The sequence below is a fragment of the Atractosteus spatula genome, chromosome 22, assembly GCF_055471065.1.
Source record: "Atractosteus spatula isolate fAtrSpa1 chromosome 22, fAtrSpa1.hap1, whole genome shotgun sequence".
NCBI lineage: Eukaryota > Metazoa > Chordata > Actinopteri > Semionotiformes > Lepisosteidae > Atractosteus > Atractosteus spatula.
This window is the reverse complement of record NC_142727.1, coordinates 826,546-843,278: the sequence shown is the minus strand read 5'-3', so window position 1 is coordinate 843,278 and position 16,733 is coordinate 826,546. Positions and strand designations below refer to the sequence as shown.

Sequence of the window (16,733 nt, the reverse complement as noted above, 5' to 3'; positions counted from 1 at the left end):
GTCCAGCCTGGAGAGTCTCAGACTGCTCTGTCAGTGTCAGTGGAGTCTGATTATAATCCCAGTGAAGAACTAGTCCAGCTCCCAGTCCAGAGTCTCAGTGTGTCTCAGTGTGACTCTGATTAGAAACTCAGACTCCGGTGCAGTCATACCTGTCTCAGCCCACTTGTGATTCACACTGGGGGCTTGACTGGGCTGGAGTAGTACAGTACCGACTGTGTGTGTGTGGGGGGGTGTCCCAGTCCAGTCAGGGGGGCCCGAGGGATCACAGATCCTCTTAACTCTCGTCTGCTCTCACGAGGAGCGCGTTGCAGCCTCACCTCTCTGCCCTCCCCTCCTCTCTCCCTCCCTCTGTCTCACTCTCTCTCTCTCACTCTCCCTCGCAACACTCCCAGTGCCGCGTCACTTCCTCGCCCATCCCGGAGGAAAAGGCAGAGGCAGCGAGGAGAAGTGAGGACGGCAGGGCTCGGGGCAGGAGACCGCGGAGAAGCAGCCAGGCCGGCCGGCGCTGCGCCCGTCAGACGCCGCGGAACAGAAAGTGAGTTTCCAGCGCCGAGCTGGCGGGACGTCCCGCGGCCGACGGCAACTCCGGGGCTGGGGCGCCCCCCCCCCCCCCGCGGGCGAGCGGGCGAGCGGGGTGGGCGGCGGACCTGTGAGAGTCGTGCGTGTGCGTGTGCGTGTGCGAGTTTCTGTCACAGTGTCCAGCGACAGGAGACGGCGCGGCGATGACGGTGACGGTGATGATGGTGAAGCCGGTGTGGAAGCGGGCGAGGGGGGGTGCTGAACGTGTCCCGCGCAGGACGGGGCGGGAGGGCGGCTCCGGGCCGTGGGTGCGCGTGTGAGCTCCAGGGGGTCCGCCGAGGGGCACCCTCCTGTGATCGAAAGTGGGGAGACCAGGGGACCCTCCTGCACACTCACACAGACTCACACTCACACACATGCACACACACCAGTGTATCTACACTATATCTCCACTCCCTTCCACTCCCCAGCGTGATTCTATTCCGTCTGTTAGAGGCACAGAGGGTGTTTGTAGCCGGACTGGAGCCAGTCAGTGTCTCTGTGCTGTAGTGTCCAGTCAGTCAGGGTCACTGTGCTGTAGTGTCCAGTCAGTCACTGTCACTGTGCTGTAGTGTCCAGTCAGTCAGGGTCACTGTGCTGTAGTGTCCAGTCAGTCAGTCAGTGTCTCTGTGCTGTAGTGTCCAGTCAGTCAGTCAGTGTCTCTGTGCTGTAGTGTCCAGTCAGTCAGTCAGTGTCACTGTGCTGTAGTGTCCAGTCAGTCAGTCAGTGTCTCTGTGCTGTAGTGTCCAGTCAGTCAGTCAGTGTCTCTGTGCTGTAGTGTCCAGTCAGTCAGTCAGTGTCACTGTGCTGTAGTGTCCAGTCAGTCAGGGTCACTGTGCTGTAGTGTCCAGTCAGTCAGTCAGTGTCTCTGTGCTGTAGTGTCCAGTCAGTCAGTGTCTCTGTGCTGTAGTGTCCAGTCAGTCAGTCAGTCAGGGTCACTGTGCTGTAGTGTCCAGTCAGTCAGTCAGTGTCTCTGTGCTGTAGTGTCCAGTCAGTCAGTCAGTGTCACTGTGCTGTAGTGTCCAGTCAGTCAGTCAGTGTCTCTGTGCTGTAGTGTCCAGTCAGTCAGTCAGTGTCACTGTGCTGTAGTGTCCAGTCAGTCAGTCAGTGTCTCTGTGCTGTAGTGTCCAGTCAGTCAGTGTCACTGTGCTGTAGTGTCCAGTCAGTCAGTCAGTGTCTCTGTGCTGTAGTGTCCAGTCAGTCAGTCAGTGTCACTGTGCTGTAGTGTCCAGTCAGTCAGTCAGTGTCTCTGTGCTGTAGTGTCCAGTCAGTCAGTCAGTGTCTCTGTGCTGTAGTGTCCAGTCAGTCAGTCAGTGTCACTGTGCTGTAGTGTCCAGTCAGTCAGGGTCACTGTGCTGTAGTGTCCAGTCAGTCAGTCAGTGTCTCTGTGCTGTAGTGTCCAGTCAGTCAGTGTCACTGTGCTGTAGTGTCCAGTCAGTCAGTCAGGGTCTCTGTGCTGTAGTGTCCAGTCAGTCAGTGTCTCTGTGCTGTAGTGTCCAGTCAGTCAGTGTCACTGTGCTGTAGTGTCCAGTCAGTCAGGGTCACTGTGCTGTAGTGTCCAGTCAGTCAGTCAGGGTCTCTGTGCTGTAGTGTCCAGTCAGTCAGTGTCCTGTATTAACCCCTCTCTCATTCTCTCTCTCTGGACAGCAATGCCTCTCCACAAGTCCCGGGGCTCCAGGCTGGACCCCACCATGATCTCCGCCCCGCTGGGCGACTTCCGCCACACCATGCACATCGGCCGCGGGGGCGACGCCTTCGGGGACACCTCCTTCCTGTCCAGCCACGGCCCGCCGCCGGCCGAGGAGCCGCCCCCCTCGCCGCCGCCGCCGGCCCCTCCCGTCCGGCGCCCGGGGTCCGGCTCCTCGCTGTCCCTGGAGCTGGACCTGGACCTGGACCTGGACCTGGGGCCGTCCATCCTGGGGGACGTGCTGGGCGTGATGGATGGGCGGGGACGTGGGGAGCAGGGGGCGGGGGGGCCCGGCGGTCCCGCCCCTGAGGCCCCAGAGGAGGAGGAGCTACAGGCCGGAGCCAAGGGTCTCGGCCTGGAGGGGGAGGGGCTCGGCACCAGATGGGAGGGGCTTGTCCCAGAGGGGGAGGAGCTTGGCAGCAGGAAGTCGGGGATGAGCCAAGGGAGGGGGGCGGGGCCGGGTGCCCCAGAGGAGGTGGGTAGGCCCAAGGGGGCGGGGCCAAGACCCAAGGTCAGGTTCAGTGACAAGAGAGAAGAGATCACTGGGCCGGAGGAGGCCGGGGAGGAGCTTGAGCCGGAAGGGGAGGGGCTGCAGTCCGCAGAGGCGGGCCTTGTCTCCCGAGGGGGCGGAGAGTCCCCGGGCCCCATGGGAAGGGAGGGAGCTGGGGCTACGGGGGACCGACACACAGCTGAGAAAACCGAGGGAGAGGAGGAGGAGGAGGAGGAAGAGGGAGAGACTGTGGGTGGGATTAGGGAGAGAGTCCTGGACCCAGACAGACACCCACCTCCTGGCCCCACCCACCCCGCCCACAGGTCCCCCAGCCCGGCCTCGTCCACCAGCTCAGAGTACGAGGGCGTGACGCCACTGGACAGGAGGAGGGAGGCGCTGGACCAATCAGAGACAGAGTCAGAGGAGGGCGAGGGCACTGGGCAGGGCTACACCTTTGAAGAGGAGTTTGATGACGAAATCGGCCTATAGGAGCGCGGCTCAGGGGCCAAGGGACCAATCACTGCACAGCACAGAGTCCAACTCTCACAAACTCTTACGGAGCGGTTTTAAATACTGGGCTCTCCGAGCTCGTCTGGTTCGTAACTCATCCCATGAAGTCATTACACGCACTGCTGCCTGGCAGTATTAGTGTATCGATTTCTAAGCTATTCAATAAATCTCAGTGCTGGAGACAGTGTGACATCACCACTGTCACCATCCTGCCTGAATACTGGATACAGTGTGACATCACCACTGTCACCATCCTGCCTGAATACTGGAGACTGTGACATCACCACTGTCACCATCCTGCCTGAATACTGGACACAGTGTGACATCACCACTGTCACCATCCTGCCTGAACACTGGACACAGTGACATCATCAGAGCAGGATGAGGTTCGAGACTCCTGACTCGGGACCCTGGCCGACCTGCAGCCCGTCTGTCTGAACAAGCTGTTTCAGTGAGCGCCGGGCGGGGTGGGAGAGCCGAGGACTCTGGGATACCACGGGGGTGCAGGTGGAGCAGGCCGTGAGTGCCCCCTGGTGGCCGTGCTCTCTCTCTCTTGCTCGGCGGAGCAGATCGTGCACGCGCTGCTGTGTGAGCTCTGAGTCCACACCACATCCTTCCTGACAGCTTCCTGCTGTCACTGTCCTGCTCGCTCACAGCATCCTGCAGCGACAACACACTCGCACACAATCACAGACTCGCACACCCTCTCACACACACAATCACACAGACTCACTCTCACAGACTCACACCCTCTCACACACACACTCTCAGACTGTCTTACACACACATACAGAGTTTCTCACTCAGACTCACACTCACACACGGACCCAGACACACACACAATCACAGCCTCACACTCATAGACTCACACACAGACACACAATCCCTTAGACACACGTATGCAAACTGGGCTGTCCTGCGTGTCCACACTCACCCTGGCTCCACTGTCCACTCTCCTGTCTGTGCTGTGATTTTAAAGAACACACAGTATTTTTCAGCTTTGTGTTTTAATGAGACACAGGTCAATTTGCACAGGACTGCTGTCCACACAAGGGACCATATGAGACTGCCCATCTCTTGTGTCCAGTCACAGGACTGCGGTCCACACTTGGGATTGTCCATCTCCTGAGTCCGGTCTCCGTTCCCTCTGCACAGCAGAACCCAGTGACTAACAGCTCTCTCTTCGTCTGTGTTTTAAAGACGGTTTTTTGTACAAATAAAGATCTGAAGAACTGAAGAACTCTGTCTCTTGCTTTCTGTGTGTGGCTGACCGCTCCGAAGACCGGAGTGACCAGTCTGGGGGACAGGGGACAGGAGTGACCAGTCTGGGGGTCAGGGGGTCAGGGGACAGGAGTGACCGGTCTGGGGCTCTGGGGACAGGAGTGACCGGTCTGGGGGTCAGGGGACAGGAGTGACCGGTCTGGGGGTCTGAGAACAGGAGTGACCGGTCTGGGGGACAGGGGACAGGAGTGACTGGTCTGGGGGTCTGAGAACAGGAGTGACCGGTCTGGGGACAGGGGTCAGGAGTGACCGGTCTGGGGACAGGGGACAGGAGTGACCGGTCTGAGGGTCTGAGAACAGGAGTGACTGGTCTGGGGGTCAGGGGACAGGAGTGACCGGTCTGGGGACAGGAGGGCTCCTCTGTCCGGAGCGGTCAGTCGGTCAGCCGAGCCGCTCTCTCACACCGAGATCGTCCTGAAGACGTTGAAGCCGGACAGCGCGGTGGTGACCAGCACCCCGGTATTCTGGGGGTGCCAGTGCAGCTCCTTCACCTCCGTCTGGCCCTGGTGCAGGAAGAGCACCTGGGGCGGCAGTGTGGCCGCGGCCCCCGCGCCCTCGGACCCGGGGCCACAGGCCTCCACCGCCAGGTCCCACTGGCTGACCACGTCGTCCGCGCCGGCCGCCGCGAACACGCTGGGGTCGCTGGGGTGCCACTGCACCGAGGTGATGGGGGCGCAGTGCTGCTTGAAGCTGGCCACGGGGAGCCCCGACTGCGGGCAGAGAGAGGGGGTCAGTACTGTACCCCCCACTACAGCACAGGGAGCCCCAGCTTCTCCTGTACCCCCCACTACAGCACAGGGAGCCCCCACATCTCCTGTACCTGCCACATACAGCACAGGGAGCCCCAGCTTCTCCTGTACCCCCCACTACAGCACAGGGAGCCCCCACTTCTCCTGTACCCCCCACATACAGCACAGGGAGCCCCCACTTCTCCTGTACCCCCCACATACAGCACAGGGAGCCCCAGCTTCTCCTGTACCCCCCCACATACAGCACAGGGAGCCCCAGCTTCTCCTGTACCCCCCACATACAGCACAGGGAGCCCCAGCTTCTCCTGTACCCCCCACTACAGCACAGGGAGCCCCCACTTCTCCTGTACCCCCCACATACAGCACAGGGAGCCCCCACTTCTCCTGTACCCCCCACATACAGCACAGGGAGCCCCAGCTTCTCCTGTACCCCCCCACATACAGCACAGGGAGCCCCCACTTCTCCTGTACCCCCCCACATACAGCACTGGGAGCCCTGATTTCTCCTATAACCTCGCACACACAGCACAGGGGACCCCGATTGCTCGTGTACCCCCCAGATACAGTACAGGGGACCCCGATTTGTCCTGTACCCCTCAGATACAGTACAGGGCACCCCTCGCCCGGCCTACCCTGAACTGGCGCAGGTCCCAGACGTGCAGCAGGCCGTCGTCGCCGCCGGACAGCAGGAAGGGCTCGCTCCGGCTCCAGCTCAGCACGTTGACGTCCGAGCTGTGCGCCTGGCCGGCGGCGAGCATGCAGGCCTTCGCCGGAGCCGCCCGCACGTCCCACACCCTGATGCTGGCGTCCACCGAACAGGAAGCAAAGACCTGCAGCAGGAAGTGACGTCACCGAGGCGCCAGGCGGGGTGCTGTCTGTGTGGAGCCTGCATGTGTGTGTGAGTGCGTCTGAGTGTGTGATTGTAAGTGTGTCTAGGTGTGTGATTGTGAGTGTGTGATTGTGTTTGAGTGTGTGCGATTGTGAGTGTCTGTGTGCGACTGTGAGTGTGTGGTGGACAGTGGGTGTGTGAGTGTGTGTGGTGGACAGTGTGTGGTGGACAGAGGGTGTGTGAGTGTGTGTGTGTGGTGAACAGTGGGCGGGGGGACCTGTCCTCACCGTGTCCTCAGTGGGTGACCACTGCAGGTCCTCGACAGAGTGTGTGTGGCCGGTGAAGGGGCGCTGGTCGATGTGCCAGGTCCCCCCCTCTCGTGGCTCCCACACGTGGATATTCTTCCTGCAGTCCCCACTGACCAGACGCCCTGCAGAGAGAGAGAGCGGTCAGCACCGGACACCGAGACACCTGACAGCACTGTCACACCTGGAGCGGATCAGACTGCTGTGCACTGGGAGTCTGACTGACTGCACTGTCACACCTGGAGCGGATCAGACTGCTGCGCACTGGGAGTCTAACTGACTGCACTGTCACACCTGGAGCGGATCAGACTGCTGCGCACTGGGAGACTGACTGCACTGTCACACCTGGAGCGGATCAGACTGCTGTGCACTGGGAGTCTGACTGACTGCACTGTCAGACCTGGAGTGACTCACCAGGCACTCTGGGGGACCAGTCGATCGCGAAGCCCTCCGTCATGTGACCCGCAAAGCTGAAGATGGGTGCGGCCTTCTGCTGCTGCTGCTGTATGAATGTTGCCATGGCGGCGGAGCTGTGGACCGCCTTCAGCTGGGGTCGGAGGTCAAAGATCTCCACCTGACCCTTCTCCGACCACACAGCGGCCAATGGGAGCTCTCCGATCTGGGTCACCTGACCAACAGAGACAGAGATGTTTATAGGTACACCCTGGACAGTGTCTGTGACCCCGATCCTACAATACCCTAGTGTCCGGGGCTGGGACCCCGCTCCTACAGTACCCCAGTGTCCGGGGCTGGGACCCCGCTCCTACAGTACCCCAGTTCCAGGGCAGGGACCCTGCTCCTACAGTACCCCAGTGCCCGGGGCTGGGGGACCCCGATCCTACAGTACCCCAGTGCCCGGGGCTGGGGGACCCCGATCCTACAGTACCCCAGTGTCCGGGGCTGGGACCCCGCTCCTACAGTACCCCAGTGCCCGGGGCTGGGGGACCCCGCTCCTACAGTACCCCAGTGCCCGGGGCTGGGGGACCCCGCTCCTACAATACCCCAGTGCCCGGGGCTGGGGGACCCCGCTCCTACAGTACCCCAGTGCCCGGGGCTGGGGGACCCCGATCCTACAGTACCCCAGTGTCCGGGGCTGGGACCCCGCTCCTACAGTACCCCAGTGCCCGGGGCTGGGGGACACTCACCCTCACTCTGTTGATGCCCCCGTAGTGCGGCACCATGGCCAGCTCCAGCTGTGGCTTCCTGCTCTCCCCCTCCTCCTCCTCCTCCTCCTCCTCCTCCTCCTCGCTGCTCTCCTCCTCCTCCCCCTCCTCCTCCTTCCTCTCCGGCTGCGTTCCGTACAGGTTGTGCATGCGCATCACCAGCAGCCTGGGCAGAGGGGCGTTAAACAAGACTGGGTCAGGGGACAGAGGTCAGAGGTCGCCACCTCAGAGCCACACAGGTGGCAGCAGTGGGATCAGTCAGCCGGGGTCTCTGTCCGAGGCCCTGCGGGCTCCCGGAGAAGGAGAGGGGGCGCAGAGACCCGCAGCTGGGTCAGAGGTCAGAGGAGCTTGTCCACACTGCAGGTAGAGGCTCAGGGTGGGCACGTCCCTACCGGTTGGCCTGGGCGGTTTCCGCCTGCGTCCCGGCGCACAGCAGCATGGAGAGGGGAGGCTGCTCTCTGTTCTCACCCAGGTCATCTCTCAGCACATCGAAACTGAGGCACGGGGCTCCTGCAGGCACACAGGGGGGGAGAGGGGTTAATACAGACACACAGAGGGAGAGGGGTTAATACAGACACACAGAGGGAGAGAGGGGTTAATACAGACACACAGAGGGAGAGAGAGGGGTTAATACAGACACACAGAGGGAGAGAGGGGTAAATACAGACATACAGAGGGAGAGAGGGGTTAATACAGACACACAGAGGGAGAGAGAGGGGTTAATACAGACACACAGGGGGAGAGGGGTTAATACAGACACACAGAGGGAGAGAGGGGTAAATACAGACACACAGGGGGAGAGAGGGGTTAATACAGACACACAGAGGGAGAGGGGTTAATACAGACACACAGAGGGAGAGAGAGGGGTTAATACAGACACACAGAGGGAGAGAGGGGTAAATACAGACATACAGAGGGAGAGAGGGGTAAATACAGACATACAGAGGGAGAGAGAGGGGTTAATACAGACACACAGAGGGAGAGAGAGGGGTTAATACAGACACACAGAGGGAGAGAGGGGTTAATACAGACACACAGAGGGAGAGAGAGGGGTTAATACAGACACACAGAGGGAGAGGGGTAAATACAGACACACAGAGGGAGAGAGAGGGGTTAATACAGACACACAGGGGGAGAGGGGTTAATACAGACACACAGAGGGAGAGAGGGGTAAATACAGACACACAGGGGGAGAGAGGGGTTAATACAGACACACAGAGGGAGAGGGGTTAATACAGACACACAGAGGGAGAGAGAGGGGTTAATACAGACACACAGAGGGAGAGAGAGGGGTTAATACAGACACACAGAGGGAGAGAGGGGTAAATACAGACATACAGAGGGAGAGAGGGGTAAATACAGACATACAGAGGGAGAGAGGGGTTAATACAGACACACAGAGGGAGAGAGAGGGGTTAATACAGACACACAGGGGGAGAGGGGTTAATACAGACACACAGAGGGAGAGAGGGGTAAATACAGACACACAGGGGGAGAGAGGGGTTAATACAGACACACAGAGGGAGAGGGGTTAATACAGACACACAGAGGGAGAGAGAGGGGTTAATACAGACACACAGAGGGAGAGAGAGGGGTTAATACAGACACACAGAGGGAGAGAGGGGTAAATACAGACATACAGAGGGAGAGAGGGGTAAATACAGACATACAGAGGGAGAGAGAGGGGTTAATACAGACACACAGAGGGAGAGAGGGGTTAATACAGACACACAGAGAGGGGTTAATACAGACACACAGAGGGAGAGAGGGGTTCAGATCACAGACATTTCAGATCACTTTGACAAGCAAGGATTAGCTGGAGCAGAGATTTCCAGAGGCCGGGAGCCCAGGAAATTCCATTCCCAGCGACCTCAGCACCTCAACACTGCACCAGCGAGCCCTCTTGGGTCAGGGGTCAGGGGTCAGAGGTCAGAGCACGGCGAGATCCCCTCTTGATTCTAGAATTTGGGTGACCTCGATTCTGGAGACAGCACTGCGCTGTTTCTAGCGGTGTGATGCGGCTGGCAGGCGCACTCGTCACGACCCCTGAGGTCCCTTCGTGAGGGTCGGCGGGTTTCAACGACACGTGGCACAGCGGTCACCCCACGTAACCCCGGGATCAGGCCGGACGGAGGTCCAGCTGTCCGCGGGGGCCGGTCTGAGCCCCCCACTCCCCCGCGGAACCGCGATCTGCCGCGGACAGACCTGTCTGACACTCGTGATACAGACGGTACGCCGACTGGTCCATCTCCAGCTGCTCCCCGGGCTGCAGCGCCTCCACGCCGGGGATGAAGACGCGGGCCTCCCCGTCCTGTCCCCCCTCTTCCTCCTCTTCCCCCATGCTTTCCTCCTCGCTCCCGCTCCCCTCCATCTCCTCGAACTCGTCCCCCGCTCCCCGCTCTGCCTCCGACGGCGTGCCACCACCGGGCGCGGACATGGCTGAAAAGGGCAAAACAACTCGGCGCCTCCCGCTTCGCCCGCTAGGGGAGTGAAGCCGTGGCGGCGGCCATGCCTAGTGAGGGCAGGGAGCGAGTGACGTCACTCCTACGGAGCCATCTGCGATGAGGGCAACTTCCGGGTCCCCTGCCGCTATTAATATAGGCGCTGATGCCAAACGTTTAGATTCCATTTTAAGTGAGGGCAAAGCCAGGAAACGGCATGTCTTAGACATTCACCAATAAAACATATCTATACATTCTACATCAGGCGATGGTAACTAAAATCTACCTAAAATTAGGAAGGAAACCCATCACGATTCCCCCTTCCCCATGAAGGTTTGTGTTAAAATCCCACCAGCGTGTTGTTGTGAAAATCACCCATCGGGAGAAAAATCAAGGCTCTGCCATCCCTCCGCACAGGAAAGGAGGAAGGTGTGCACCAAGTCCAGGCACTGACGATGATGATGATGATCAACTGGCAGGTCGTTTCCCTGTGTCCTCGAGTTACTGGTGCAATATTATTCTGAATATGACTTTATCCAAAACTATTAATACAATTACATCCCAAACCAGTACATTAATAAAGTGACTATAGTGTCCAGTCAGTGTCTCTGTGCTGTAGTGTCCAGTCAGTCAGTGTCTCTGTGCTGTACTGTCCAGTCAGTCAGTCAGTCAGGGTCACTGTGCTGTAGTGTCCAGTCAGTCAGTCAGTGTCTCTGTGCTGTAGTGTCCAGTCAGTCAGTCAGGGTCTCTGTGCTGTAGTGTCCAGTCAGTCAGTCAGTGTCACTGTGCTGTAGTGTCCAGTCAGTGTCTCTGTGCTGTAGTGTCCAGTCAGTCAGGGTCACTGTGCTGTAGTGTCCAGTCAGTCAGTGTCTCTGTGCTGTAGTGTCCAGTCAGGCAGTGTCTCTGTGCTGTAGTGTCAATTTTAACATCTGTATCAGATTTCAGATAAATGTTTAATTTCCAGTTTGTCTTGACCCACAGAGGGAAACACCCCTCTGTCTGACACCCACAGTTTATAAAGCTTCTTAAGCATCAGCAGTAACACACAGACACAATACAAGTGGAAACCCAAGGGGCTCCAGCAGCGCCTTTAACACAGAGAGCAGGCTGCATTTCTGTACACCGAGGGTGGCGGGAGTCTGCAGCAGGCGGCCCAGTTACACCCTGTTAAATGTTCAAATCTCGGGAGACCAGCGTCCCGGGAGACAGCAGGCGATCGGGCAGAGGACAGAGTATCAGGGGTGAACACGCAAAGTGGGGTGCAAACCCAGTCCCTATGGAAACGGGGGTGATCCAGGGCCATCAAGGACCATTGAGGGCTGTCCAGGGCTGAGCAGTGCTGTCCAGGGCAGTTGAGGGCAGTTGAGGGCGGTTGAGGGCTGTTGAGGGCTGTTGAGGGCAGTTGAGGACTGTCCAGGGCTGTCCAGGGCAGTTGAGGGCAGTTGAGGACTGTCCAGGGCTGTCCAGGGCAGTTGAGGGCGGTTGAGGGCGGTTGAGGGCGGTTGAGGGCTGTCCAGGGCAGTTTAGGGCAGTTTAGGGCAGTTTAGGGCAGTTGAGGACAGTTGAGGACAGTTGAGGACAGGGTTTAGGGACGGACAAGTGAGAAACAGAGACTCCTGTCGCTGGCGCAGTGCCGTGTCCCCGCCAGCAGGGGGCACCACCAGCCCGTTCCTTTAAGCACGCGTGTCCGGGCCTGGTTCCGCAGCGGTCCGGTCCGTCTGGAGCGCGAGGCTGCGGTAGGAGCCCGGGGCAGGCCCGCGCTGGCAGAACCAGGGGGACCAGGGGGACCCCAGGGTGGAATTACAGGGAAGAGCCGCTCCAGGAGCACAGCAGCAGGGAGAGGCAGAGGCAGAGGCAGGGGCGCACTGGCAGGGACGAGCCCACAGGGGGCGCTGCAGCCCTCTGCCCGGCCCTCCCGCCCTCCGTCCCCGTCTCCGCGCCCCCCTCCCGAGCCGGGACCGCTGAGCTCTCCTCCTGCTCAGCACCGGGGGGCGCTGTGGGGAACGGGCAGGTCGGGGGCGCGGTGCAGTTGAGACGCAGCCAGTCCGACAGGTGGGAGGTGGTGAGGGACAGGAGCTCTGCTGGGGAGGAGGACACGCACGGGAGGTGGGAGAGATCCGGGGTCTCCGGGAACACCTGAGAGAGACATACAGGCGTCCAGTCACTGAGAGAGACAGGCAGGCAGGCGTCCAGTCACTGAGAGAGACATACAGGCAGGCAGGCATCCAGTCACTGAGAGAGAGGATCAGACAGGCGTCCAGTCACTGAGAGAGAGGATCAGACAGGCGTCCAGTCACTGAGAGAGAGGATCAGACAGGCGTCCAGTCACTGAGAGAGACAGACAGGCAGGCGGCAGGCGTCTAGTCACTGAGAGAGACAGGCAGGCAGGCGTCCAGTCACTGAGAGAGACAGGCAGGCAAATGTCCAGTCACTGAGAGAGAGGATCAGACAGTCACTGAGAGAGACAGGCAGGCAGGCGTCCAGTCACAGAGAGAGAGGATCAGACAGGCGTCCAGTCACAGAGAGAGAGGATCAGACAGTCGTCCAGTCACTGAGAGAGAGGATCAGACAGTCACTCAGAGACACAGGCAGGCAGGCGTCCAGTCACAGAGAGAGAGGATCAGACAGGCGTCCAGTCACAGAGAGAGAGGATCAGACAGGCGTCCAGTCACTGAGAGAGAGGATCAGACAGGCGTCCAGTCACAGAGAGAGAGGATCAGACAGGCGTCCAGTCACTGAGAGAGAGGATCAGACAGGCGTCCAGTCACTGAGAGAGAGGATCAGACAGGCGTCCAGTCACTGAGAGAGAGGATCAGACAGTCACTCAGAGACACAGGCAGGCAGGCGTCCAGTCACTGAGAGAGACAGGCAGGCAGGCGTCCAGTCACAGAGAGAGAGGATCAGACAGTCGTCCAGTCACTGAGAGAGAGGATCAGACAGGCGTCCAGTCACAGAGAGAGAGGATCAGACAGTCACTCAGAGACACAGGCAGGCTGCCATTCATTCTGGGACACAGCTGACCATGCAGAGGGACAGGGAGGTGGGCAGACGGGCTGTACCTGCTCGGAGACATCTCTCAGGGTGTCAATCACCTGGGCAATAAAGGAGACCTTGAGATTTTCACTCCAGAGGTGAGACAGGAGGACAGACCAGGACTGAGAGAGGAGAACTCCTTCACTGTACACACAGCACTGAGAGAGAGAGACAGAGGGGTCTCACGCTGCAGCACAGTAACTTTGTTATAAGTGAGAATGAATGATTATCCGCTGAGACAAGCCTGCAGAGCCCTTTAGAAAACTGTACTATGTTTTAATAAAACAAGAGGATTCTCACCACAGCCTCGGTGTGGCACAGCAGAGTCTCGGAGGAGTGGTGAGGGACACGGTAATCTCTGGGGAAAACCTGCTTCTGTGGTTCAGACAACACAGGGAGAGTGTTCAATTAGCACCAGAGCACCTGACTTAATTAACACTGCAATTAACGCCACAAGTCTGACTTACTGAAAACATCAAAGTCACTCAGTGCAGAGGGCTGATTAATACAGAGGTAATCAATGTTTATTTTATAATAAAATCATAAACCATTGCAAATTGAGATACAGTCACTAAATGGCACTTAAAACTAGGGATCAATAAAAGGACCTTCAGCCTATTAAAGACAAATTACAGTTGATTGACAGAGGCAAACGAAGCTAATTACAAGAACTCAATTAAGAAGGCTTCGAGAGGTATTCAGAGAGGTATATTGCCATGGCAACAGTGGACAATCCGAACAACCGTGGTCATTCAGTGGCCACGCCCACCTAACTGCCCCAGTGCCTGCTGGGAGTTCTGTTCTGACCAATGGCAGAGCAGCGTCTGAACTATGCAAATGATGGGGGAGGAGTCACACCTTTAGATCATTTAACACTCATGTAATTAAGACACCAATAAAAGAAACTCGTTTAAATTCAATAACAACCTAAAAAGTTGTCAACGAAAATTATTTAACAAGGAGTCAATGAGGCAATTCGTGCCAATGAACAGCAACAGCTAATGAGCGCTCCAGAGTAGACACTTAAATAAGCAGGAGACCATCAAAAGTAATTATACCATGTCAGCTACATTTAATTAGAAAATGCCCCCAGGACTCATTAATCTATTCAAATTAAGAGTGAAAGAGGTGACTGCTGTAATCAACGTCAATTAACAAGGACGAGCAAAGTCCCTCGGAGGCTGTTAACAGGTGAGAAAGGGTCACAGCTCAGCAGGGAGCAGAGACTCACGAATCCAGCCTGCTCCCGCTCCAGGGCTGGGATGAGCTTGCTGACCACCCCCTTCAGGAACGGATCGCAGCCCCTGACCTGGACCGACAGCACCGAGAGCAACAGGAACACTGGGAGAGAGCAGACAGGAGAGGTGACTTCCACAGGGACTAGAAGACTCCAGAGCCCTGTGACTGGGCTGTGTCAGTGTGTCCACAGGGACTAGAAGAGTCTAGAGCCCTGTGACTGGGCTGTGTCAGTGTGTCCACAGGGACTAGAAGAGTCTAGAGCCCTGTGACTGGGCTGTGTCAGTGTGTCCACAGGGACTAGAAGAGTCTAGAGCCCTGTGACTGGGCTGTGTCAGTGTGCCCACAGGGACTAGAAGAGTCCAGAGCCCTGTGACTGGGCTGTGTCAGTGTCCACAGGGACTAGAAGAGTCAGGAGCCCTGTGACTGGGCTGTGTCAGTGTGTCCACAGGGACTAGAAGAGTCCACAGCCCTGTGACTGGGCTGTGTCAGTGTGTCCACAGGGACTAGAAGAGTCTAGAGCCCTGTGACTGGGCTGTGTCAGTGTGTCCACAGGGACTAGAAGAGTCTAAAGCCCTGTGACTGGGCTGTGTCAGTGTGTCCACAGGGACTAGAAGAGTCTAGAGCCCTGTGACTGGGCTGTGTCAGTGTGTCCACAGGGACTAGAAGAGTCTAGAGCCCTGTGACTGGGCTGTGTCAGTGTGTCCACAGGGACTAGAAGAGTCTGGAGCCCTGTGACTGGGCTGTGTCAGTGTCCACAGGGACTAGAAGAGTCTAGAGCCCTGTGACTGGGCTGTGTCAGTGTGCCCACAGGGACTAGAAGAGTCCAGAGCCCTGTGACTGGGCTGTGTCAGTGTGTCCACAGGGACTAGAAGAGTCTAGAGCCCTGTGACTGGGCTGTGTCAGTGTCCACAGGGACTAGAAGAGTCTAGAGCCCTGTGACTGGGCTGTGTCAGTGTCCACAGGGACTAGAAGAGTCTGGAGCCCTGTGACTGGGCTGTGTCAGTGTGCCCACAGGGACTAGAAGAGTCTAGAGCCCTGTGACTGGGCTGTGTCAGTGTGCCCACAGGGAATAGAAGAGTCTAGAGCCCTGTGACTGGGCTGTGTCAGTGTCCACAGGGACTAGAAGAGTCTAGAGCCCTGTGACTGGGCTGTGTCAGTGTGTCCACAGGGACTAGAAGAGTCTAGAGCCCTGTGACTGGGCTGTGTCAGTGTCCACAGGGACTAGAAGAGTCTAGAGCCCTGTGTCTGGGCTGTCAGTGTGTCCACAGGGACTAGAAGAGTCTAGAGCCCTGTGACTGGGCTGTGTCAGTGTCCACAGGGACTAAAAGAGTCTAGAGCCCTGTGACTGGGCTGTGTCAGTGTCCACAGGGACTAGAAGAGTCTAGAGCCCTGTGACTGGGCTGTGTCAGTGTGCCCACAGGGACTAGAAGAGTCTAGAGCCCTGTGACTGGGCTGTGTCAGTGTGTCCACAGGGACTAGAAGAGTCTAGAGCCCTGTGACTGGGCTGTGTCAGTGTCCACAGGGACTAGAAGAGTCTAGAGCCCTGTGTCTGGGCTGTCAGTGTGTCCACAGGGACTAGAAGAGTCTAGAGCCCTGTGACTGGGCTGTGTCAGTGTCCACAGGGACTAGAAGAGTCTAGAGCCCTGTGACTGGGCTGTGTCAGTGTGTCCACAGGGACTAGAAGAGTCTAGAGCCCTGTGACTGGGCTGTGTCAGTGTGTCCACAGGGACTAGAAGAGTCTAGAGACCTGTGACTGGGCTGTGTCAGTGTCCACAGGGACTAGAAGAGTCTAGAGCCCTGTGACTGGGCTGTGTCAGTGTCCACAGGGACTAGAAGAGTCTAGAGCCCTGTGACTGGGCTGTGTCAGTGTCCACAGGGACTAGAAGAGTCTAGAGCCCTGTGTCTGGGCTGTCAGTGTGTCCACAGGGACTAGAAGAGTCTAGAGCCCTGTGACTGGGCTGTGTCAGTGTCCACAGGGACTAGAAGAGTCTAGAGCCCTGTGACTGGGCTGTGTCAGTGTGTCCACAGGGACTAGAAGAGTCTAGAGCCCTGTGACTGGGCTGTGTCAGTGTGTCCACAGGGACTAGAAGAGTCTAGAGACCTGTGACTGGGCTGTGTCAGTGTCCACAGGGACTAGAAGAGTCTAGAGCCCTGTGACTGGGCTGTGTCAGTGTCCACAGGGACTAGAAGAGTCTAGAGCCCTGTGTCTGGGCTGTGTCAGTGTCCACAGGGACTAGAAGAGTCTAGAGCCCTGTGACTGGGCTGTGTCAGTGTGTCCACAGGGACTAGAAGAGTCTAGAGCCCTGTGACTGGGCTGTGTCAGTGCCCACAGGGACTAGAAGAGTCTAGAGCCCTGTGACTGGGCTGTGTCAGTGTCCACAGGGACTAGAAGAGTCTAGAGCCCTGTGACTGGGCTGTGTCAGTGTCCACAGGGACTAGAAGAGTCTA

The 16,733-nt window shown here is 57.9% G+C and overlaps 3 protein-coding genes across 3 annotated transcripts in view; 1 reads left to right on the top strand and 2 right to left on the bottom strand.

Annotated features, from left to right (window-relative positions):
* The first annotated feature begins 363 nt into the window (after window positions 1-363).
* Window positions 364-4,482, top strand: cdc42ep5 (CDC42 effector protein 5). Its single transcript, XM_088939404.1, has 2 exons — window positions 364-535; window positions 2,206-4,482. The coding sequence occupies exon 2, from the start codon at window positions 2,208-2,210 to the stop codon at window positions 3,222-3,224; it is 1,017 nt and encodes a 338-aa protein (XP_088795530.1). The 5' UTR covers window positions 364-535; window positions 2,206-2,207; the 3' UTR covers window positions 3,225-4,482.
* grwd1 (glutamate-rich WD repeat containing 1) lies at window positions 4,236-10,534 on the bottom strand. The gene is made up of 7 exons (XM_088939403.1): window positions 9,778-10,534; window positions 7,965-8,082; window positions 7,555-7,738; window positions 6,824-7,037; window positions 6,392-6,534; window positions 5,908-6,105; window positions 4,236-5,236 (listed from the first exon to the last, which is right to left on the bottom strand). Exons 1-7 carry the CDS (start codon window positions 10,007-10,009, stop codon window positions 4,925-4,927), a joined length of 1,401 nt encoding a protein of 466 aa, XP_088795529.1. The 5' UTR covers window positions 10,010-10,534; the 3' UTR covers window positions 4,236-4,924.
* Window positions 10,535-10,949: 415 nt separating this feature from the next.
* Window positions 10,950-16,733, bottom strand: part of LOC148816393 (uncharacterized) — an 8,291-nt gene continuing 2,507 nt past the window's right edge. The window contains exons 4-7 of the mRNA XM_088939660.1: window positions 14,278-14,387; window positions 13,347-13,421; window positions 13,073-13,204; window positions 10,950-12,149 (exon numbers count right to left, since the gene is read on the bottom strand). Of these exons, the coding sequence (XP_088795786.1) occupies window positions 11,814-12,149; window positions 13,073-13,204; window positions 13,347-13,421; window positions 14,278-14,387 (653 nt within the window). The 3' untranslated portion in view covers window positions 10,950-11,813. The remainder of the gene's footprint in view (window positions 12,150-13,072; window positions 13,205-13,346; window positions 13,422-14,277; window positions 14,388-16,733) is intronic.

Bases quoted from the DNA above. Each gene is read 5' to 3' on its own strand.
- cdc42ep5 (XM_088939404.1), top strand. From the start codon at position 2,208: ATGCCTCTCCACAAGTCCCGGGGCTCCAGGCTGGACCCCACCATGATC.
- grwd1 (XM_088939403.1), bottom strand. From the start codon at position 10,009: ATGTCCGCGCCCGGTGGTGGCACGCCGTCGGAGGCAGAGCGGGGAGCG. The intron at 7,038-7,554 runs GTGAGTGTCCCC...TCTGTTGGTCAG, and splicing joins GGGGCATCAACAGAGTGAGG to GTGACCCAGATCGGAGAGCT. The intron at 5,237-5,907 runs GTAGGCCGGGCG...CTCTGCCCGCAG, and splicing joins GGGACCTGCGCCAGTTCAGG to TCGGGGCTCCCCGTGGCCAG.